Source organism: Falco punctatus, assembly GCF_963210335.1.
Source record: "Falco punctatus genome assembly, chromosome: Z".
Classification (NCBI taxonomy): domain Eukaryota; kingdom Metazoa; phylum Chordata; class Aves; order Falconiformes; family Falconidae; genus Falco; species Falco punctatus.
In genome coordinates this window covers 83,025,998-83,050,864 of record NC_137586.1, presented here as the reverse complement: position 1 = coordinate 83,050,864, position 24,867 = coordinate 83,025,998, and the positions used below count along the sequence as shown (strand labels likewise).

General features: G+C 40.1%; 1 protein-coding gene across 3 annotated transcripts in view; it reads left to right on the top strand.

The window, feature by feature from the left end:
* VCAN (versican) overlaps nt 1–24,867 on the top strand; it is a 117,898-nt gene that overhangs the window by 24,926 nt on the left and 68,105 nt on the right. For all 3 annotated transcript variants that reach the window (XM_080372552.1, XM_080372551.1, XM_080372553.1), the window contains exons 4-6: nt 7,913–8,087; nt 8,198–8,325; nt 21,663–21,956. In XM_080372552.1, coding sequence (XP_080228678.1) covers nt 7,913–8,087; nt 8,198–8,325; nt 21,663–21,956 — 597 coding nt within the window. The remainder of the gene's footprint in view (nt 1–7,912; nt 8,088–8,197; nt 8,326–21,662; nt 21,957–24,867) is intronic.

The window sequence follows — 24,867 nt, the reverse complement described above, 5'->3', positions numbered from 1 at the left end:
AAGTTGGAACTGACTTGTTTTTACTAGGGGTATAAAAGTGGTTATGTTCATGTTACTAGCCAGGTTGACTCAGCTTTGTGTACGGTCCTGGGGATTTGATCCTTGAAAGTCAAGCCATGTAGGGTTAGAAGGACATGCTAGGTCGCTTACTGTATTTCCTTTGGTACTGTAAATAACCATGTTTCATGCTGTGCTATGTGCCTTTATTACTCCTGAAATCAAGCAAAGGCACCCATTCACAGAGGTTATAAGGTGATTTGCATATTTCATCTCTAGGTTCAGTGGGGTTACACTGAATTGTACCCTATATGTTACTATTTTCATTTTACTGCTGGTTAAAGTGTAAGAGGGAGGATTAGCCCGCGCAGAAAGTTTTGGGGCAGCCTGCCCTGCTCATTAATTGCAACCGCAGAGCTTGTCCTTGAGGCTGGGGATAGTGCCAGTGCTGAGAGGTCTGCAGGTTTGCACAGACGGGCCGTTTCATCACACTACTTACGGCCTTTCCTGTTCAGTAATTGTGGGAACTGCTTTCCTTTACACCCTGGTTGCTGTTACAATTACATGGACCTCTCAGACAGGGATATTTCATGTTCAAGATGTATCTAACAGTATTACAGTGTTACATGCTTCAGCTTCTTACAAGGAAATAAATATGCAGGACACATCGTTCATACTAATTTTTCCTGCTACATGTTGTCTTCTCTGCCTTCTCTGCACGTCTCTCTGAATTTCCCCCGTTTTTTCTGGAGCCACTCTGTCAGCACTTGTAATTTTGTCTTTCTACAGTGTTTTGAGCTTTTCTTCTGAGACTTCTTGATGTTATTAAACCCACAAGTCAAACTGTCTCACGTTAGTCCTTGGCCTTAAAGTTTTTGAATGCTTAATGTTATTTTGTCTTCGTTTTTAGTCTGAAAATGTCAAGTCTCAGAATCCTTCAGATACGTAAGAGAGATGTTTTTCCCTTCTTAGTAGGTAACACTGAGCTGCCACTTTTTTTCCCACTTTAAGCTGCTTTTGGACACTAGTGGGCTTCCACTATATCCCAGTAGAGATACATGGGAACAAGTTGGAGGTTGACGACCAGCAGGTGATGCCTTCTGAAGATCATCCCCAAGTGTCTGTGTTCCTGCTAATAGCTTACCAAACACAAATTCACAGCCTTGACTTGGATGTCAGGTCTGAAAATAGGAAACATAAAGTTGGGGTGTGATTTATTTCACCTTGGAGTGTTTAAGGTCATGTGCCTAGTCTAAGCTGAACACACAGACCCATACTGCCTTCAGCTCCTCTCTGACAAGAATCTTGGGTGAGATGAGCTCTCCGGGTGTCCATATCCCTGGTCAGTAGTTAGAGACATTTAGATGACTAGTTTAGACTAGACTTCTAACCTTTAGGCAAAGCAAACTTTAGTTAGAGTTGTGTCCCAGAAAGGATTTTATAAAAGTATTGCTGTACATCTCTATGTCCACATTTATTCCCTCTATTTACTACAAAATCCACTTATATAAAATAGTTTTGGGATGCCTTATAAAAAGCTGACCTAGAAAGGTAATGTAACAGCACTGTTCATTCTGGAACACAGCTGGGTATTTAATGAAATTCTCATTTTGTGTGGTGCCATGGTATTGGGCAATGTGACCTAGTGTAATCAAAAATAAAAAGTCTGAACAAATTACTCATTTGAGCTGATTTTATGGTTATCCTCCTTGGAGGTGATTGGACTGAAGTGGATCAGAGTAGCAAATGGGATCCTTCCAGTTTCATTGCTCTTTTTTCGTATCTTGTCAGTGAATATTTTTCACTGATAATGAGAACACTTTATTATTTTCTTACTGATGTTTTGGGAGACCACTGTTTTCATGGGCCTCATTTTGGTAGTTTCTGTTTGATTCTGCTGCAAGTCTGAGATAGTTTTTTAGTCTTTGTAGGTTTTGGGGGTTTTGTTTGTATTTTTTTTTTTTAAGCCAGTAAAGAAAATCCTGGGCTTAAAATACTGACCTTGTTAATGGAAAGAAGCAGCAATTAGGGAAGCAGAGTAGTGGTAATTCACATTTTCATTTTTATGCAAACTCTTCTTTCTTGCAGGCATTATAATGATAATAAATGGGAGTTGTTTCCAATGTGGGAACGCTGCCACACAATTGTGCTGTTAGCCCTGAGAGATGGTGTGTTGACAACCTAATTGATTTATTCTCTCTACAGCCAGAACTCCCCTTCATTATCTCTTAAGTATGGCATTCGAAGAGATGCTTTTATTTAATCTTTCAGATTTATCTGTCTTGAAATATTACTGCCTCTTGATGCTGAACTTCCGTGCATCCTTGCTAACTAAATTAACATGGGCTGCTGCATTTTTAAGCTTGTGTTTTACTCTCCTGCATCGTGGATCCCAAGGAATCTCCAACCTCTGTAGCTGGGAAGGAAAAAGCACAATGGGTAGTGGCTATCACAGGACGTGAGAAGGAAATTTACTTCTGGGTGAGAAAGACCCAGTGCCTATGTGCAGTGCACATCAGGAACTGGGAAGGAAATGTTCTGATCAAGCTGCTGTGTCCTTCACACAGGGACAGGGAACATATCAGCTGCCATAGCTGATGGGCAAGCTTGTGGGGTTTCTGCATTGGGCTGAATGGAGGAGCTTTGGTGGGAGATCTCTGAGCCCAGGAAGTGAGTGGCAAGCCTTCACGTGTGGGATGGTAGAGCAGAGGCCAGTACTAAATGGCTAAACTGGTTTTAGGGTGTTGGTCATCTGTGAGGACAGTTCTGAGAGTCCGTGTTTGGGTTTTGTTTTTTTTTAAAAGTAATTTCAAGTAGCAGTGCCTTGGCCTCAGTGAACGCTTGTGTGACCTAGTAAGCTGCTGTACAGAGATAACAGGGTGAATCAGCTGATCCCAACATATATTCAGACATTAATACAGATGTAGTAAAGAAGTCCTCCCCCTGAGAAAAATACAGGTAAAGCTCAGCATTAATCGCTTTCTGTATCTGGACCAACTTGGTCAGAGGACCTTGTGTACACCTGCATGCAACTGCATTGCTCTCTGAGGACAAACACAAAGATTTTGCGTGGAGGAGCAATATGCGAGCTCTGTCCCTGGAGAGCAGGAGGTGCTGGGGCTGAGAGAGCAGAGAGGTTGGTATGTACTTTCTCTCCCCACAAAGAGAAGTACCCTGAGGCCTCTGGCAAGGGAGCTACTGCTGGTTCAAGGCAAGCCTGTTCTTCTCAGGTTGCCAAAGCCTAAGACAGGGGTCAGAAGATGGGTGCAAAACCTCGAATAAGAAACACAAATGAATTATTCATGCAGGAAACTGAAAATGCTGCCCTATTGCTTCCTTTCATACAGCGCTCAGTCCTGTAACCTGTATCTTGGCATGTATCTGTAATGTAAATTGTCTTCGGTATTAAAGACGAGGAGGATCACCAAACTGTGCAGTAGCTTTGGCAGTGGGCTGGGGGTTATTGCAGTGGTCTGCACTACAGTGGCTAAGGTTTGAACACAAAACAGAATGTAGAAATCAACAGAATATACAATAACAACCACTCCCATCATAGTAATTTCACTTCAGATATTCTTTGCTGTGTGAGACAACTTCTGAAATTGAGGCTTTGTGTGTCTCCAACAGTGCATCTTGCAGCAGTGTGATCTCACTAGTGAAAGTGAACTGTAATTCATTAACCATACCAGGACCCCCTCCTTTGCAGTTCCATGAGGTTTTGCTACATGATACCCTGGCAAGTAATAAAGCAAAGTTGCAACCCAAAGGTGTGAAACCACAGAACCAGGCTATTACCTGTGGAAAGCCCTAGTTTGTTAAAACTGAAATACTTTACATTTTTGTTTTCTGGTCTAAGAGAGAGATAAACGATTAAAATACATTCTGTCTTGCTTAGGCAGAAGCGAATTCTGGATGCTACAAATTACTTTACTGTGAATGCTCTTTGTTGCAGATGCTGCTACTCCTTCCTGTAATTACACTGACTTTGTTTGCCAGATGTTCGGTGACAACGTTATACTGCTGTAGTCTGTTTTCCAGTTGCTTTATTTCTTCCGAGGACAGCTCCTTTCTTGCCTTTTCTTTCAGAGAGGAAATTGACAAAGGGAAAAAAATCCTTGACAAATATTTTAAAGTACAAAACCTCAGAGAATGGTTTTTGCCCCTCTCTCTGTGTCTAACTGAAACAATGAAAGACTTGCACTTTAATCTTCTTAGCCCCAGGGGGTCTTCTAATTATTGCAGCTGTTGCACAGGCTTATACATACTGACCTCCTCCTTCCCATTCATCTTGGAGGCTCTTTTATGTACATTAGCTCCTCACTGGAAATGGAAGAGCCTTCAACTCTTAAACAATAGGTGAAGTTTACCTTTTGGATCAGGGTGAGGAGAACAAAGCATTCTCCGAGTTCCTTTCCAGGATTTACAAATGACCGAAGTCTCCTCTCGGCCCTGCAAAAGCTACTCTAAATTGGCAGCGATATTAACTCTTTAGTCCTGCCTTATTCAGGTATCACTGGGATCCCAAACGTATGCCAGCTAGGAAGGACAGTGGTTGCTTCTGACATGGAGGAAATGAGAGGAGTGATAGCTGGTTGTGGAGAATGCACTCATATATTTAAGCAGTAGGAAGCTTTAAAAAAATAAAAGTCCAGATAAAGACGTTTTCATCTACTGCTAAGTTAATGAACCTTTTTGTGGCTGTACTGAGAAGCAGTGCTCTTGTGCCTAGTTGAAGTCATACAGCATCAGTTAAGCAATTGTGAAAAAAAACCCAAACAATCACACACACCCACACCCACACACACACACCCCGCCAAACAAACCATCCAACAAAAAAAGAGGCAATTAATCTGAATGCATATAAAATACATTTTAATTAAAATTAAAACAACAAATTCAATGGACAAATTTCTTCACGTATTTGGGCATTTCTGGTTTGACCCTGAGTTTTAGAGCCAGTGTCAAATATTGTATCTATAGAAACACCAACGTTACCCTAAAAAAAAACCCCAAAAACAACAAAAAAAACCCAAACTGTGTAAAATATTTGTATATATACAACAATAACCTGTGGTAAAGTCAGGTGCTCAGCTTGTGAATATTATTTTGGGTTCATATTTATGAATCAGGGTAAATGTTTTATCTGCTTCTGTGGTAAGCTCTCTAAAAATTACTCATTTCTTATTTCTAGACCCAGAACACCAAGAAGGTCACTTGAACTCATGTTTTTATTTGGTACTGTACCACTGTATATAATAATGATCACTTACATCAGCAGTTAACTTGCTCACAGTGTCAACCAATGTTACTGAAGTCTCAGTATCATAAAATAAGTATTTTAATGCATACCACAGCTTTAAAAATAATCTTCAAATAATATTTTTGCTATTTTAAGCTTTTAAATTCCAAATGTGATTCGTTGCTGTTGCCCAGCTCTTCTTAAGTTGTGAGGTAGTGCTCTGTTTGACATGTGGAAAGGGGCAGTGCTGTTTAGGGTACACAAAGCCAAGATATGTACACACGCACATGTTTAAATACATACATATATGTATAAATGAAGTTTTGCACATCTTAAGACAATGTAAATGGTATGTAAATTTGCCCTAACCAGGCAATGGAGCATGTCCTATAACAGAGAAAATGCAGGGATACTGGAGCTAGTTAAGTTATCTTTCTGACATTCCCTTTCAATCTCTCCTGGTAGAACAAGTTCACATTAATAAGAAAATGTCCTTGAGGCTGTGCTTTTAGCACGGAGGCTGCCTGGAGCAGTGTGGCCCCATCCGTGCTGTTATGGTCCTTTGGCTCCCAGAACAGGATGAAGATGCCTGTTGGAAGTTGTCCCTGGTCTTTGCTAGCTCCTGAAGTCTGCCCAGAAATCATTTGGAAGGATGTTATGGGGCCCGGGCCAAACAATGCATGAACTAATCTAACAATTTAAGACTTGATGACTGATTTTCAGGCACCTGGAATATTTAACTTATTAATATAAAAATAGCCATAATTTTTCGGGGTCTAACTCCTCACTTGTCACTGTTGCCAAACAATGCTTGGGTCCATTTGAAGTTGAAATTACATCGTTGCTTGGAAGAAGCACTGTTAGTGATGGGTGCAGTCCGTGTTCTGAAAAGGCGTTTTAGGGAGATGTTGGTGGTCTGTAAGCTCCCAGTTAGTGGCTGCAGCTGGTGTGGCTCCGTATTAAATGATGAAATATGAGGATTCCCGGCATTTCCTTTTCCATTTCCTGTTTCTCTGCCAGTAGCTTTGATGAAATTGGTGTCTGATCACCGAAGTTTAACCTATATGTGAGTACTTTTCAGATAATGTATTCTATTTTCATTTCAGAAAACTTCTTAGTGAATCACAAGAAGAACAAAATGTGTATTTTCTGTTAATTAGCCATATCCAGACCTTTGATAAGTGGCAAAATTTTACTGAATTTCTCTGCATAAGAAAAAGTATTTATAAATATGTTGGGACCCCTTGAATCAACATTTTTCCAAGTTACCCATTTTTCTGTTTACTCATAAATTAGCAGACTTCTTTCTTTCAACAGTGCTCTAATAACAAATGCTTGTTGTTAATTCCATTATTGCTACAATGCCACCATTTCCCCAAACTGTATTACAGTATGTCATTTACTTATGAAGTACTCCAATAAAATCGTCAGAGAAAAGGAAGATTTTATGGTTCATTTTTCTTGCTTTGTAGCCATTTTGTATAGTGGATGTTTTATGGTGTTGCAATGCGTCTGAAGATTTTAGAGTGCAGTAAGTGAGGCTGAATGTTTTTTTTCAGAGATCATCAGGGAACATCCTTTTGATGCTAAACTGTTTAAAACACTGGCAAGGGGGGGAAGTGATTTGGCAAGGTGGAATATCTGTTTTCTGCCACTTTGGAGTTGGAGCCCTTTATGGTTTTTTTTAAGGTGTGCATGTGCAGCTGTGGCTGAATTCAGTGGGAATTATGTGTGTATAGCAACCAGAATGTGGCTTCTAGACAGATCCTGTGTTAGCCAAAGCCATGATAACTCTAGGCCTCCCTCTCCAAACTGACGTGCTTAAGTAACTTTTGAAATTGTCAAGATGGTTTCCAGAACCAGAAAGGCCCCAAATAAAAGCAAGCTTTGTTTTGTCTGTTTCATTTGTAGTGTGTGCAGGAAGACATGGTTTTGAAAAGTTGACCAACAGCCATATATTTGTAAGAGTTGTATTTGCAGTAAGTTTTGATGCATAGGAACAGGCATCAAGGCCATCACTGATTAACAATTCTGCATCAAAAGCACAATTTTTTTGCTGTCCCCATTGGTCATTTGTCTCACTGCATCTAGCAGAACTCAAGCACTCAAGGGATCCCCCATTCACTGTTGGCAATTCTGAGTGCAGTTCCTGCAGCTGGCTGCTTTGGAAAGTCTGTTTTTAAGCCCACTTCTTCCAAGGATCAGATGTGCTTAGTCTTGTCTGGTCACGCAGTTTGACTTGCAACTGGATGTGCCATGTAGACCAGTAAGCCGACATGTCAGGTACCACTGCTAACATGAGCAACCTTGCCTGCAGCACAATCAACTGACCAGCAATTGCAACTGGAAAAGCCTGGGTTCATTCTCCTTTTTTTGTCATGAATTCCTATAATACAGCAGTGAAAATACCTATATGGTTCAATTACTTTTTTCTGTGCGTACAGTGAATATAATTTCACCAACTATTTATGACATAAGGTGTTACAGAATTACTGGTAGTAGCCACTAGAGGGGGGGACATCATTTATATGATAGCATACCTCTTAGCCTTTTATGATTTTTATTCTTCTCATCTGTTTTCAGCATTGTAAAGACACCTATGTAAAGTTTCAGTATGATGCTGGTTGCAGAGATGATGCAAAATGTGCCACTAATGTCAGTTGTTTTGTCTTTCAGGTGTTGTGTTTCACTATCGTGCAGCAACCAGCAGGTATACTCTGAATTTTACACAAGCTCAGCAGACTTGTCTCGACAACGGTGCTGTCATAGCAAGCCCAGAACAACTGAAAGCAGCCTATGAGGATGGATTTGAGCAATGTGATGCTGGCTGGTTGTCTGACCAGACTGTTAGGTAAGACATTTAAAAGGCCCCTTGACACAGTTTCCCAGAATTAATATGCCTACCATAGACTTACAATGCTAACTTATCATAATAATAAATATAACCATGCTGCATTTCAGGTATCCGATTAGACATCCAAGAATTGGCTGCTTTGGAGATAAAATGGGAAAAAAAGGAGTCAGAACATATGGGCGCCGTTTTCCTAATGAAACTTATGATGTATATTGCTATGTGGAACACATGGAAGGTAAGATAGGTCCATATTTACTCTGCACTGCAAAATTCAGAAATGACCGGAGATTCTAATGTGGAAAGGCAAAGAGATAAGTAATTCTGTCTTAGAAAAGTGTGGGCTGTTTTGAATCCAAAGAGAATTGCTGATTGAAGTGAACCTATAGTTTGTGGTCTAGCCAGGCCTTAATTAAAGATGAATGTGGAGTCTACAAAGAGACAGTCAGGTTTAAAGCTGCTATAATTAGTGCAGTAGAACTTACAAAAGTTGCTGTTGAAGCATCTTATTTTTTGAATGTTATAAAAGGATTTTCGAAGAAACTAATTTAATGTTTGAGAAACAATGTATGAGAGATACATATAAACCACGATGGATATAGTACATGTGCTAACTATATTATAGTTCATAAGGTATGTGATTAAGCTTTTTACATGCCAGGCATAAAATAATACAAACATTTAATTGCAATCCAAGTTTAATAACATCTTTTGAAAAAAGGGGCATGTCAGAATCAAAAAGAAAAAAACAAGCAAAAAATTTCCATTGAGGAGTCTGGATCTTCTTTAGTAAAATTCTTCGCAATTCCATAGTACAACTATAGCCTTTGCCCAAACTGCTAAATAAATGGCTTTAATGCAGCAGAGTTATTATGATACTGCCACATAGAATCATATTATGAGTCATACTGTGAACCCCATAATACTTTGTGATCCATGGTTAGGCTTTGTGATTGATATTTATTGAACAAAGAGTTTGATTGTAAAAAGAAAAATATAGTAATTTTTTTTCTGTGACTGGGCAGCTCTAGCATGCATAAATCTTTGTATTATATTGTAATGGTGAAATTGCTTCTTATAATCTGTCATCTGGAAGTGAATTTAACTATATCCTTTCAGTGGACCTATAGATAACGTTTCAGACACCAGATATCCCTATGCTTAGAAATTACGGTGACTAGTTAAATACATATACTTAAAACAGAAAGGCAGAAATAGCCTTTGCTGTCCTGCAGTCTCTTTTTTTGGTTTTGTGCTGGTTATGCACTTGGGAACTTCTTCTGCTACAGAAATACTTTGCAACCAGAACCAAAGTACATTTTCCGTCTACTGCAGTGGTCTGAGTGTGTCACACTACTTCTGTCTTGACAGGTTTTTATTCATATCAGTTTCACTCTTCCTTTTAAAAAAATATCTATATTTACTAATTAAATATCTTTTGGGCTGATATTTGACTTACAGGCATTCAGTCCAGTGCTCTTGGAGTCAGCAGAACAATAAATCAGCCATGGTTCTGAGCAAGCCTGCCTTTGTATGTGTACAAATATTTGTAACAAGCAACTGCAGAATTAAGGTGCTCAATGTCTGTATTTTATCTTAGAGCAGAAATTAATCAGGTCGTGCAAAGTTTACTCCTGCTGATAACTTATAGAGACTTTAGTCATTGAAATCAGTGAGTATTTTCCTCTTACTTTTAGCAGCTGAGGATCTGCCCCAGACTATGTTCACCTTGGGAAGCTATAAAATACAAGCAATACAAGTCTTGCAATGACTCAAAAAACATATAACCTTGGAAAATCTGAAAATTAAGTGATGGAATTTTGTTAGTGCTCAGCATTGTCTGAATTTTATTTAATGTTCTATCAATATCTGTCAGTGAGCAGCACATACGAACACCTAGAGTTTATAACATTGATTCTCCATCAGTCCTTGATGGGATTGACTTCTGAATCATCCCTGAATTGAATTCAATTTGGATCTTTCCTAGCTTAAAAAAAGAAGTTTGGACTAATCTGTATCATTCCTGGATGAAAAGCCATGTCTTGTTCCTTTCCCTCTTAAAGAACAGAGAAATGTAACTAATATGTAGAAGCTTATCCTGGATGCGTGTGAGCCAGCAGTTTCTCAGAGTCAAATATTCTCACTGAGCTTTTAAAAATAAAAACTAAAAAACCTCAAAACTAAAGCCTATTTCACTGAGGCTAGTGTCCTGTGCTCAGAACAACTTGGAACCAGGCCATGAGGTTCAAAGAGGTTACAGCGACTGTGCAGTCTTTTTTGATGAATATGCACATGCATAGGTTTTTAGTTTCTCATGAAAAATAGTTGATTCTTCTTTGTTACAAAATTTCATTTAGCAGGTCTTATGACCTGGCTTTCCTGTCTGGATAGCTGTATGTTTCTGTCCTATTTATGTGGATGATGATCTCTTTAAATATATGCATGTCTTTGTGGCCTGTCAGCTGTACTGCTGTAATGTGATCTGTTTGGATACGAAACCTTCAGTATTTCAGAAATACAAACCAGCATAGAATATTGGGGAGAACTGGTCTATCAACCCAGGTTAACAATAAGCCTGTCCATTTTACCTTCTTCCTTGCACAGTAGCTTCCTGTGGATAACTGATGAAAGCAAATGCACAGTTTCAGCCTTTATCTTAAAAGGCTAGCGTGGGGCAAGGGTTAAAGACCTACAGGAACAAGACCTACAGGGGCTTGAAGGTCTGACTTGAAGGCTGTGATTGGCCACTTCACCTCTGGGATCCATTGAAACTCACCAAGACTTACAAAACCCATTGTATGGTGACAGAATGACCGCAGAGATGGGTACAGGTTCAGAATGAAACTCTGCAGGAAGCAACGATGCCTGTGAGTTATCGTCCTTCCCAAAGGCAAAATATGTTTGACCTAGCTTTTATCTAAATGTTTCTCAAAATACACATTTATAAAAAAGTTCTGTGATCTTTTCTTCCAAATTCTTGGGGGGCCCTTTATAACTGACTTGCAATACTTAAAGGGGGCTCATAAGAAAGATGGGGACAGACTTTTTAGTAAGACCAGCAGTGGTATGACAAGGGGTAATAGTTTTAAACTACAATAAGTTAGATTTAGATTAGGTGTTAGGGAGAAAATCCTTACTGTGAGGGTAGTGAGGTGCTGGAGCATGTTGCCCAGAGCAGCTGTGGGTGGCCCATCCCTGGCAGGGCTCAAGGCCAGGCTGGACGGGGCTGGGAGCAGCCTGGGCTGGGGGGGGTGTGTGTGTCCCTGCCTGTGGCAGGGGTTTGGAACTAGATTGTCTTTAAGGTTCCTTCCAACCTAAACCATTCCATGATTCACTTTACGATTCTATGAAACTAGGGAAAAAGAGCACTCCATCTTAGACTGGTACATATTGTACTGGCACAGCCCCTGTGTGCTGCCCTGCCTGCCTTCCTGGGATTGCTACCGAGGCTTCAAGAATGACAGGCTATTTTAATATAGTATTTCAAACTGCTTGATACAGCTGTGAGAACTGTGGAATCGCTGGATAGCCACAGAAATGTCCCAACCTCATCTATAGGATAGCAATCTCCCAGAAGTCCAGACAAATTCAGTGGGAACTATGGGGGTTAAGCAAGGGAGAAAATCACATCCAAAGAGGGTACATGTAAACTAGGATGGCTGCTCCGGACTGACCGCTTAGTTAATATCTGGCCTCCTGCAGATCTGTTTCTGTTAGAAGAAACTTTTGTTTCTTGAGCGTAATCCTGTTTAACTAAGAAATATGCCTACAAAATCCTGTTTCATTGAATGCAGTAGAAACAAAGAAAAGCAAGCAGGTGGTTTTGCTCTGAAATATTGACTTGCTCCTGTAGCAATTTCTGTGCCCCCAAATCCATTTATGACAAAACAGTGTCATAAATGATGGCTGCATGGTTTGTTATGTTATGATAATGGCATTGCTACGAGAAGCACTTTATTGTAGTAATAAGCTGAATCTGAGAAGAACGGAGAATTCCCTTAACCACTTTACCATCGACTTCAAGTAAGAAAGCATAGTCAGGTCAATAGTGAACACACAGGAAAACTCATCCTTAAGGATCCTGTTTGTGTAGCAGGAAGGTCCTATGTATGGTGTGAAGGGGCGACTGCTGTGAATGTGTTAATTGCCAATTAGCTGTACAGCCTCAATGAGCTGCACAGAGATTTAATTTTTTTCTGATTATATTGATTAATTTTAATGCCAGATTATTACAGTAGTTAACCAACAGTAATTCCCCACCTCCAACCCTTTTCTCTAGTTGTCTGGGTTTTTTTTGGTTTTTGTATTTTCTCAGAAGTTTTCAAATGAACTGGATTGTGAAAATAACTTCTAGGAGTCAGAAGGAGTGATGGTTTTATGGATATAGGCTATAGACATGGTATAGACATACTGACATGCAGAGAAGTTAATTTTTTTCTGTTTGGATGAAGAGAAGCATATATATGTTAAGAAGACACAGTACCACGTCATGGTATAGTGCAGGATAAATTATTTTTCAGTGCCTTCACAGAAACCTGAGCCTCTGAGCCAGACTTCCTTTTTGAGATGGGGCTATGGAGCCAAGATGGCATTGCTTATATGACGGAAGCAGTTTCTCTAAGTACAAAGGTTAAGTTCAAACGCAGATTTAGTTTGAAGTTATATAACATCAATGAGATAATGCTTTGGAACCACACATCCACAGAAGACAAAGAATTAGATAAAATGGCAACAGAGGATATTACAAAGTGAACACTGCAGTAAAGTAGACCCTGTGTTTTGTTTGCTGTATTGTAACATGGTCATACATTAGTGGAAGACTTGCAGTTCAAGATTTAAGGTTATGACAGATTTCTGATTGCCCTGTCCACCAAAGGCTGATTCTGCAAGGTATTTTTCTCTTGTAATAAGCACTCTCAACACTTCATTAATAAAAGGACATTAGGGGTACTTGGTATACTGTAGAACTGTACTCAAACATGATTTCTTCCGTGTGAATTTGAAAGTTCATATCTGCATAGCCTATTCTAAATCAATGCCAAATCTATTAGACTTACTTGCACTAAAAAGGTCCTTATTTGGAAAGCCTGTGTCAGTGGGATGACTATTCATGGAATAAGATGGTGCTTGATTAATGATATCAAAATTCTGGGCTATAATGAGAATGTCAACATAGAAGTCATTGAACAGTTATTGGTCTGTTGGCTGCTATTAGCATGTTACCCCAGAAAGCCATAAATGGTGGTGGGAATTCTTGCAATACATTTTAAAATAAATGTGTATTGAATTTAGAGTACTAATTTGGGTACTTGCACTGAGGGTTTGTAGCAGCAACACCATTTCAGTTTTATTCCTTTCTGGCCATATGAAATCACGAAGTTAGCCAGAGACATGGATTTCTCCTTGAAACCCAAACTATTAGCTTAAATTAAAACCAGTTGTCTAGGCTAACTGTTACCATTTCCTTGTTCTGAGGAAAGCCAGAGAGATTAAAGACTGCACAATTATAAGTTAAATATTTTACGTTTTGCTAAAACACACAGAAGAATAATTATGGGAAGGATTTAAAATTTCTGAGCTCCTAGTGATAAAAATAAGAATCTGCAGTCAAAATATCATTAAATAGATACTGGGCATAGTCTCTTATTACAAACTGATTTACATTCCTCATATTTCATTGCATAATTCAGTGTACCAAGCATTAACAAAAACATTTAGGATACCTTTAACTGTGGGAGTTCATTTACTAATAAAGATTTTAATCTAAAGTGATTGAGCTGCAAACACTTGGATATAACTCTGAGGTTCTATTAACACCTCCAGCTGAAGCGGTGTTTGCACCAGTGTCTTCTATGGAGTAATCCCTTGAATGGAAATGGGTGATGGGGAAGGAGGGGTTTCCATTCTGTCTTCAGATAACCGTGTATGTGATTGATTTGACAGTGCTGTGGTGTCAGAAATAGAGACAAAGTGAGATCTGCTTGCCAAAGCCCACTGATGAAGTGAGGGGCTGTGAGTGTGTGGTGTGGAGCCAAAGCACAAACTACTCCATGCAGCATTGTCTTCTGGCCAAAGCCAGAAGCCATATATGTCTAACAAGTGTATGTAATATGCAGATGGGGACTCATGCTAAGAAAGTTATTTTGGGGTGGCTGTGGGGAAGATTATACAATCTCCCTTCCACGCACCATTTCCCCCCCGCCACAGTGAGTGCAGGGAAGAAAAAAAAAAAAAAACAAAACCAGATGTCCTTTAAATACTTTCCACCTAGTCTCATGCAGTTTTGCTGTTGTCATGGAAATTTCTATGAGACTACTACTAACAATAATTAAAGAAACCATAGTCTAAAATATGGCTTCAGGTAAGAAGTTTCTTCTGTGTTTTGGACAACAGAAATCCTTCTCTGGAGTCCATCCTGATTTTAGAGAAATTACTAGATTTGATTTTAAAACAAGGACACAGAGAAAAGGGTCTTTTCTTCCTAGTTCATGGCCTGTGGTAGAGTCACAGCCTTTGCATTGGCTTATACTGGACACCTCTCCAGCCTTGAACTGTGTGACCTAATGCAGGGTCATGGATCCAAGAGTTCTCGAGATGGGTACAGAGCCCAGACAGAGTGAACCAAGAAGGAAATACTGCCATGGTGGTTTTCATGCACCATGTATTCGAGCTCATCATGTGATAAAGCTCATCCTTGAGGAGATCTGAAAATCTTGAAGTCTAAATGATTTTTGTAAGAGTAAGGTATAAAAAAAGAAGAATCATACAGAATGCAAAGTTCATTTTCTCCCTCTGTATTAGTAAAAGCCAGCGACACTTTGCAGCTACAGCAGAGCTCTGTAGGGGTATAGCAGTTGCCATGCTACTCTTCATGCTTGAGGGCAAGCCTATGGGAAAAGTATACTCTGCCAGCCCTGTCAACTGCAGCGGATTCCTGCTGAGCTTATGGTTTTGCATAGAATAGACCTAAGACATTCAGGAGAGTTTAATTAAAACAATGCTGATTTGTATCAGAAGGAATCAACTAACTTGTTCTAACATGTAAGAGAAAAAGACTTCTTCAGCTTGTCTAGCCTTCTGCTTTAAAGCTGAACCTAGCTGCTTAGGTCTTTGTGGTTTTCCAGTCCTAGAAAATGTTTCACAGTAATTTGTGACTTTGTTAAGGATACCTCTTTATTAGTCTGGTGTGTCAGAGAACCAGCCCTTAACAGTAGCAGGGTGGAGGAAAAGAGCTGCAGCTGAGACAAGGTGTTTTGCCTGTGCAGTTTGGGAAAGATGGAGAAGGCTGGAGCGTGAGCTGGATCAATAAACAGACTAACCGAATGTAGCCTGCAGGGCCCACGACTATGGTGAAGACAGATGAAAGTTTTCAGGTGTGTTTTGGCTCAAATGTATCTGTAACTTTTTTTCCAGAGTGTTCAAGGCAAGGGTAGTGTGGTCTCCATTATCTTCACACATGCATGGAGAGGACAGATAGATGTGGGCAGTCTTTCTTCCCTTCTTGGTGTACAAGCAGTCTAGTAGTCCTGTTGGTGGCTGCTGCTGCCTTTTTGTGTCAGCCTTTTGGCCAAAGGGAGAAACAGAGGAGGAGGAAATGGAAATTCTTGGGACACGTGGTCCTCAAGGTGCCATGGTAAATGCTCTAGCCCTAAAAGGGGCCATGTCATTCCTTGCTTATTTGGACACTGGTTTGTGTCCTAGAAATGAAGGTTGGGACAGATTCTGTGTTTCTGAGGAAAAGAAAGTCATGATGGCAGTGTCTTGTGTGTGCTTGAGCTTTGAACTGCCAACCATGTGGCTGTGACCAAATGTTCATGAGGAGCAGTAACATCAGGTTATAGCTGCAGGCTGGGAAATGTCCTTAAAATGTTTCATATAACACAAGAAAAGATGGTATTTTGTCACTTTTAGACATCTTTCATACCTGTCCCTTGGCACCCTGATCTGCATTCTGCATTCTGCAGTCACAGAAACCTGGAGCTCTAACATCCCTGTAAGGGCATCTTTCCTTGATGAGTTCAGTGGGTTCCACCACCTCTCAGAAACAGCTAATGAAGAGATCTGGTCTGTTCACCACAGACCCATAATGGTCAAAAAAGGAGCTGCCAAATTCTTTGTGGGTCATAATGTTTCTTTCCTTAAACAAGAACACCACCAAGAAGCTAAGATGGAAAGGTACTGGAACTTTTTTGTCTTGTTTTTGTTTAAAATTGTTAAGAGTTAAGCATTTCCAGCTATGGGAATGATTAGGGGTTTTTTTTTGTATTTAATATCCCTTTGGATGTTCTTAGGTCTTTCTTTAGCTGACACTGAAGGTAGTGGAAGTTGTGTAATCTGAGTGCCCAGCCACAAAGTAAAGCTAGTGAGCACCAAATTCTAGATGTGATAGTAATAATGAAAGCTCCTGTTGCTCTGTGAGAGAAAAATGGGGGAAAAGACTAAAAACACTCCAATCAAATAATTATAAGTGTCTCCTTCGTATTTGTCATTCCCTCATGCGGACTGGATAATAATGAGGACATTTCATAGGTGGCTGACCAGCCACCATCCACAGCAGCTGGTGTGTTACCAGATGTGTCGAAAGCATTCAGTACGAGACAGGTTACCTCTTAAGCTTCTCTGCAGTTCGGGAGAATCCTTCAGACATCTGTAAAACTTTTGTCATGGACTTGCATGCGATGCCTTCATCTGGTAGGTGAAAGTGACTTGAAGATCATTTTGTTGTTTCTGGCATGGTGGGTGATGGTAAGTGAGGTTGAGGAGACGATGCTGTGCTCCGGGAGGAGAGTGTCATGTAGTCAGGCTCTGAGATCTCCTCCAGGAAGTAGCAGCGCACCAATCCCTTAATTGTCATTTCATCTATGGAAAAAGAAATAACTGCTGAGGTCTGTGCTGGAGGGCTTACATCCAGATTCATAACTTCTACCCTAGTCAATACATGTTGTGTATTGACCCCCGGCTATGGTTCTAGACTGCCTTTTTTTCTGTGCTTGCTTTGAAGACGTATGATTCATGAAATTCACATCTAAAAACATGCCCGGGTCAGTGAGACATCTCCCGATGAGAGAAAACAAGTGAATTAACCTTCAAAGGAATGAAGCTTGCTATAAAACCAGCTGATAAGTCTGTAGATCTTAAGTTTTTTCCTTGGGGGTTGCAGTGAATCAGCTTTTGTCTTCAAGAGAAAAACCTGGCTTCTTTATCTGGCTTGATATATTTGAAATAGAGGGGGGGGGGGGGGGGAACCATGACTTATATCAAATGTCTATTTTAACCTAGCAAAACAAACACATGTAACAGGAAAGTCCTGGGGATTCTTTGAGTGGTCTGACTGCTGAGGCTGGATGGTCAACCTAAAGCTTGGTTTTAAACAGAAGCCAGCAATAATATACGTTATATTATTGTCTGCAGTCTAAACACTGTCATGGTCTCCATTTCACCCCCTGGTACTATAGAACTAGTTTCTCTTCATCTGCTGGTCTAAGCCCTGGGGTTTGCCTGCATATAGTATTGCTAAGTTACTTGTAGTGTACTCCAGCTATAAAAACATCATACATGACTTTTAACAGACACAAAATTGAATCTGCCCTGTTTTGGTATCGGTGGCTATGTCATTTGTTTATTGACCAGTTTTGTCTCTTAATTTCCTGGTTTCCAGTGTTTTGGCTGGAGAATTTAGGTGCTTTCAGACATCATAATAAAGACATTCTACGAGCGTGACAGGATGAATCCTTATGCTAAATATGGAACCTGTTGTGCTTCCAAGACTAGCAGTTACTTTTAGAGACTGCATCAATTAAATACATTTTATGAGCTTCACTGTTATTTTTTTTTAATTTTTAGAGGAAGTTTCTGTGCAAGGGTCAAATCCTTTTCTCTTTGGTACTTTGAAGGAGTCAGGATGTTTCAGCTACATTGACTGACGTGCTAGAAGTCAGGATTGGAGAAAAAGTCCTTTTTCCATGGCCTTTTGAAAGCCTGTGTCAGTTTTGAGGTCAAGTCCATGAAACAGCTCAGCAGAACCTAAGTTCCACTGTACAATTTTTCCCCAAGTGATTGGCAGTGCCAGGGAAAGTTCCTATAGCTTCTTGCTTTTCTCCCTTCAGCAATCAGCACCTTTCTTCACATGCTTTCTTCTGTGTTTCCTGCTCTATTGCTTATGTGTAGGCTGAGGGGGGAAAAAAGTAGTTTCTAACCCAAGTTCTCACTATGAGGAAAGAAGTCATGCTGACAGTTAAGTAGGACCATTGCTCTTTCACTTACTGGTAAACTGAATTTCCACACTGCTGTGAGGATAAAAAAGTAAGGGATTATTAGATAGTGCTTCCAGAACATGCACCCAAAATATCAGTAATGTGGTAGCCAACTTTTTCTGACCAAGGAGACTGGTGGTGAGCAAGTGCCTCAGCAGTAATCACGTCAGAGAGGTGACATGGGTAACAGAAAGTCATCCCTGCATGTTCCAAGCGCTTGCACTTACTGTATGCAAATAGTAGGTCCCGTTTAGTTGTCTCTGTGCTGTATGAGTCACCATATCCCTGAAGTGCTAAGTCTGCTCTGGATGAGGTATACATGCATGCCCACAGCCCACTCCAGGTAAGAAGTGCTGGAAAGATTACTTAAACTTTCTCATCACATAATTTAGGTTATCTGCTGTAAATCAAACTGATGGCATTGAGCTGAAGAAGTGTTCTGAGCACTGTTTTTTTCCCAAGCGCTCAACAGAAAACATAAACTTCTCTCTCTCTCTCTCTCTTTTTAGAAAAAAAATTTTTGTAAGGTGCTTTTGGAAGGTTGCAGGACAGCTTCTAAGTGTTCTGGATTTATATAGCAAGCAAGGCCTTTATTAAACTCCTGCTTTGTCTTTTCACATTTCGTTCCAAAAATTATTATGCACATTAAGTGCACGCTCAATCATACAGAACTTTCATTTATTTTCAAATTGGACAGACAAATTGTGGAGTCATATATAAATGACTGCTATTTGGAATCTGTTTTTTGTACTTCGCTGGATTTTTTAAAAATAAGAATTCTGGAATCATATGAAAACACTCTTTAACTACAGCAGTTGCAAGGTGCCATGTTTTAACATCTCTGTACCCTTTATATTATCACTGCATTCCTGAAGTAAGTTAGTATTTACGTGGTATGATGGAATGACAATAAGGGCATTTTCCCGATTGCTCTGGCACATTTTTGCCTTCTTTGTGAATTTATTGTCACAGATTAATATACCAAGTAGGTGACAAACAATGTGACTGGACTTCACTTATTGGACTGTTCTGGTTAGGATGCATTTTTTCTTAAATACATAGGGGTTTTTACTACTTAGTTTACCTGTTGAAACACCCTTTGGCAAAGCTGGTATCTGTATGACAGCAGCTGACTTTAAGAGATGAACCAAATAAATAGATGTAGGGTCAGTAGAATAGATTCAATACAAAGAAAGATACGCCACTCATTTTATATGATATGTGCAGTATTATCAATATTGCATATATAGGCATAATCCAAGGCAAATTTAGGGCAGATTTCCATATAGAAATGCTCTGGTGCAACTTGGATAAGTAAGTTCTCTGTAAAGGGACCTCTTACACAAGTACTGACTGAGCCCTGCATTTAGAAATTTTATAGGAAGACATAACACTTCACTAAGTTTCTTTCATTCAGCAGAGTGCAGATGACAGCTCAGAGGAATAAATAACCCTAATTTTAATGATGTTATGCACAAGCTCCATTTGGAGGCAGTGTCCAGATCAGTTGATGGAAAAATTGCTTTGCTAGTAATTTTGCACTGTTTACGCATTTTCCTGTGTCTTCAGTAAGTTTCTCCCAGGAGGAATGTTGTGGGATTGCTTAACATTATTTAAGTTTTGATCCATCATATTTGTTTCTAGAAAGCGTTTAAACACATTGTTTTTCTTACTCGTCTCATTTTCTTGGCTAACCAGATGAATATCTGCTATTTCATTGCAATCATTTGAAGTGCTGTTTTTTCATATACATCATGGCTATTGTGTGAGAGGATAAATGAGCATGAAGGAGGATGGTCTGCAGTGGTCTTTCCTTGCTGCATTGTTTCATGAAACTGTGTTGGGACAGTATGGTGGGATAACTGCGTCCATCATTCTGTGTTGGCTGTGATACCAGACCTGACCCTTGATGCAGATAAAACTGTCTTCTGCAGAAGTGTTTAATAAAAAAAAGGGCATTATCTGTGTGGTCTGAAGAGCTAAATGAAGCATTCTGTTACTTCTGAGGATGAATGATTCTTTGCTTTCCTCATCTGTCCCTCTCCAATAGACATGCTCTGTCTCTATTTCTAAGTTAGAAACTCCCTTCGACATGTATAAAGAAATTTACACTACGGAATTGATATTACAGCTGTAATAACAAATCAGAGTTTCCACCTAGGAGGAAAAAGAAAATTGGCACATTGCCTCCTTTCACACTTGCATTCCTTTCAAGACTGAAACAAGCGTAATATTGATGTGAATGAAACTGCTTGGGGTGATGTAGTTTCTGTCTGCCTTTTGGTAGGTTGCCTTGAGACAACTGCAGAGGTGAGACAGATTGCATGTCCAATATGAATAGGCAGTGCTTTTCTGCAACAATGACTGTTGTGTTCTGGGCTACTGTAGTTGAGGAAGAGAAATTTCTATCTTGTAATAAATCTTTTGAATTCACACTGTTTTCTACAGGTGAACATGTTGATTTTAGATCTCACCAGTTCCATCTGAAGTCTGAGGAAAAACTAGAAAGGAGTCAGTTTACTGTTTCGTTCCCAGGACAGGAACATTAGATCCCCGATTTTGTTTATAGTGTTTGGGTGGATGAGGCAACCAAGCCAACTGCATAATAGTGCTTTAAGTTGGAAGTAAAATATTATATGTGCTATTTGTTTTGATTTAGTTTCCAACTGGATGGCTATTATTTACAAATTTTTATTCTGTGGAAGCTAAACTATACTACCAGCATACTAGACTAATTCAGCTTTTTCACATGAAAGGGGCCTTGTGTATGCAACAAGTCTAGTGCATTCCCTCACCTTTGTTTCCCTGTGGGACAAGATGAAGACTGATGGCAATATGACATTAGAAGCTGCTGTGGAGCAGCAAAGAACATTTGCTTTTTTTGTGTGTCTCAGGTGAGATTCTAGTGATAACTAAAAAGGTGAGGTAAGAGGCTTGCAGATGTAAAAGATTTGTTTTACTGAGAAAGTAAATTATGTTGCACTGGATTTAATTAGTGCAGTTTAGTTGGAAAGTCTAGTCCCAACAGAGGTCACAGAGAAGCTTCAAGACTTCAAGGGAGGAACTCAATCTCCAACCACAGTGTACATCATGGCATAAAGTTTGCATATAAATGCTCATGCTTTGTGGTAGGTTCATTTTCATATTCAGATCTGGGATGTTTGGTTTTCCAACTATCTGATTATTTTTATGCAAAAAAAGTATTCAAACAAATTTTGGAAAATATCCCCAACTTTGTACGACACTGACTGGAAGAAGGGAACTAAGCTGACTTGGTGGAATGTGATACTCAGTCTTTGTAATCTTTGTTTTCTTCCTCTAGATGAAGTGGTTCATGTCTCAGTCCCCGAGAAGCTCACCTTTGAGGAAGCCAAAGAGCTGTGTCGGAAAAGAGATGGTGTTCTTGCTTCTGTTGGGAACCTGTATGTTGCCTGGAGGAATGGCTTTGACCAGTGTGACTACGGCTGGCTGGCGGATGGCAGTGTTCGTTACCCAGCCTCAGTGGCAAGGCCCCAGTGTGGTGGAGGTTTACTTGGGGTGAGAACCCTGTATCGCTATGAGAACCAAACAGGCTTTCCTTACCCAGATAGCAAGTTTGATGCCTACTGCTATGAACGTAAGCTTTTTTTAGTTATTATTTTCAGCACACTTATGAAGTTAAACCTGAAAAATGTGTTCTTTAATATGTGTTTTTGTTTCAGTTCTTGTGGCGTGCATGATTTTTTACAAAATAGTTGATCACTATGGCTTTACAAAAAAGAGAGAAAAGCCAAACTAGAACAAGTGTCTTAAAGTAACACTGGCAGATAAAGATAGGCAAAGCTTCAAGGTAAGATTTCAGACTGAGTAGTGCTTTTACACACAGTGTACCTACAGTCACCATGAATCTGTGGATGCTACAAATTTTGGTGCCTGAGTGCACCCTGTTATCTTTGTGTCATATCAATGAACATATGAACAGAAGAAAAGTCCTACTGATCCAGGTGAATGACTTGTCATTTAACTTGGTATTCTGCCTCCAGTGATGGCAGTGAGAGGCTGTATACTGACTGGATACAAGCTTGGCCTTTTTCAGGTCTCTGAGACACAAGTAATTTGGGGCCTATCTCTGGATTCTGGGCATTTTGTCCCATCATATTTTTTAGGCTTCTGAAGCAATTGTAAATTCTCCTTTCACTTACTCAGTATTTCGTATGCCAGTCGGCTAGTACTGTGGATGGTCTAAATTGCCTTTCTTACTGCTCCTTGTTTCACTCCTGGTATTTTCAGAGGCCCATAAAGCATTTGCCACATTCACTTGGTAGAGTACGTTAATCTAAACCAGATCTCCTCCCCACCTGTCGGCTTTCCTCTGGCTTTGGAGTTAAATATTCCTCTGTGATCTCTTCCATCTTCAGTGCCAACAGCCTGCCTCTGCTATTACTACAGTGCAGCCTATCCTTGCATAAGTTCCTTTTGTCCCAAAAGGTTCACCAGCTTCCAGTGGACATGGGTTTCTCTTCCCTATATCATCTCACTTGTGCATCAGTTCCAGATCCCTGCCTGTCTCCCACTCCTTCCTGGAACTGGCAGTGCTTCGTAGACCAACACCATGGAAGTCCTGCCCTCATCTGCCTGGCCTCCTCCAGAACATCCTTCCAACATTTCTCTCTGTCATTAGTGATGACTACTTACCCCTTCCCTACACCTCCAAAACCCCATCCATGTGTCTCATGATGTGCAACATATCACTTTCTGTGTAGCCCTTTCAAATACCACAGACAGCTATCTGTGTATGTTAAGAGAGGATCCCATCACCTTACTTCTGTCCTTTAAGATTCCCTCCAGTGCAGGAGCATTCTTGGTGCAAGAGGACACTGATACTGTTGGAAGGTGCGTCACCTCTAAGCGATGAGTACTTCTTCCCAGCTGAATATCCTGCTTCCCTGAGATGTGCAGCCTTCTTAGCAGCAAAGTAGGTTGGACCGCTCAATGGTTTTCCTGCAGGCCTCTCTTTTCAAGGAAGTTCCTGTGGTTGCAGGTAGTACCATTGACATGAATGTGTAAAGGCTACTTGCGTTGAGTTAAAAGTTCAGTACTTGGCCTTTAACTATGAATATCTAGGGGGTTTGGATGTAGTCCTGTGGCTGTAAGTCAGAACTGTTTGAAATGTTCAGCCTGTACTGTCCCCATTTTTGTGGATGATGAACTAACTGCAGCTGCAGATCTTTCCAACTCAGGCATCGAAGACTTATTTATGAGCAAACCTTACTGCTTGAGAACAAATACCAACATCTGGTGTAATATTACAGTCTAGCTGTTCTCAGACACTCTTCTTCACCATATTTTAGAACAGGATATTTTTTTTCCTTTACTGCTTGTGGGTAAGAAGTTCCAAAACTTTGCACATGGAAGTAGTCCTAATGGACTTCAAGGGATCTGCATATAGGAATAAGGACTAGTTAAGTTCAGGAGCGTGTGCTCTAATCTGTAGAGCAGAGTTTTTTCATATCACTCCTTCTTTTCCTCACCTAAATTGTTTTATGATTGGGTTTAGGTGTCATGGGTAAAATTGACTTTAATGGGGATGAAATTCATTAGTCCCCCTAAAAGACCAAAGTAGGGGCTGGGCATTTTGCCTGTAATCTTGCCTTTAGTCAGAAGAAATTCCAGCTTTCTGTTTGTTTGTGTGAATTTCACCCCTTTCGAACAACATGTGCCTTTTCAATGTTCTTTCTGGAAGTTTTGGTTGACAAATCCTAGCGACGTACCATTCATTCTAAAAACATCCTTGATAAGTATTGGGTTGTTGCCTATTGTATAACTGCTTTTTCTGCAAATTCTTGCCCTTGATACATGGAGAATAGTTATTTCATGTTTGCAACCCAGGAGGTAGACAGTCTGACTATCAACGCTTCTGCAAGGAAAAAAGAAGACTAAACAGAACAAACACATTTTGGTAGACAGTGGGCTGCTCTCTAGCAATTTTAATTGCAATCAACATTACATCAGAAGTAGTTAAATGCTGCTAGCTAGATGACTCAGGTTTTGCCAGATACATCTGATTTTGTGTAGGGAAATGAAGGAGTGTAATGCTGAACCGTGTACCCTCTTTCAGGGTACCTGTTTACCACGTATTTCAGAAGTTACTGAAAGCTCTCTCCCTCTCTCAGAAGGTGCTTGGGATCTCAGAGGAACCAGCTGTAATTCTTTATTGCTTTTGCTAAAAGATTTATGCAAGTGGTGAGTAATGAGACTCGCTGCCTAACATCTTGGTCTTTCACATCTCAAGCAGCTGCCTGAAGCACTGGCTGTAGAGTGAGTCACTCTCTCCTGGAGAGAAAGAAAAAAAATGTCTCTACAGCATAACAGGAGGCTTGAATTTAAGTCCTTGTTTCAAATAATCTTTTGCCTGGAAGTTTCTTCCAGAACTTCCCATTATGTCTACTTTAAAATTTCAGTGCAGTAGTCTATCACATGAAGTCCGCTAGCCCCAAGCTCTGACAGCTTTTAGCCCAATATGAAGCTTTTACGCAGCAATTCCCACC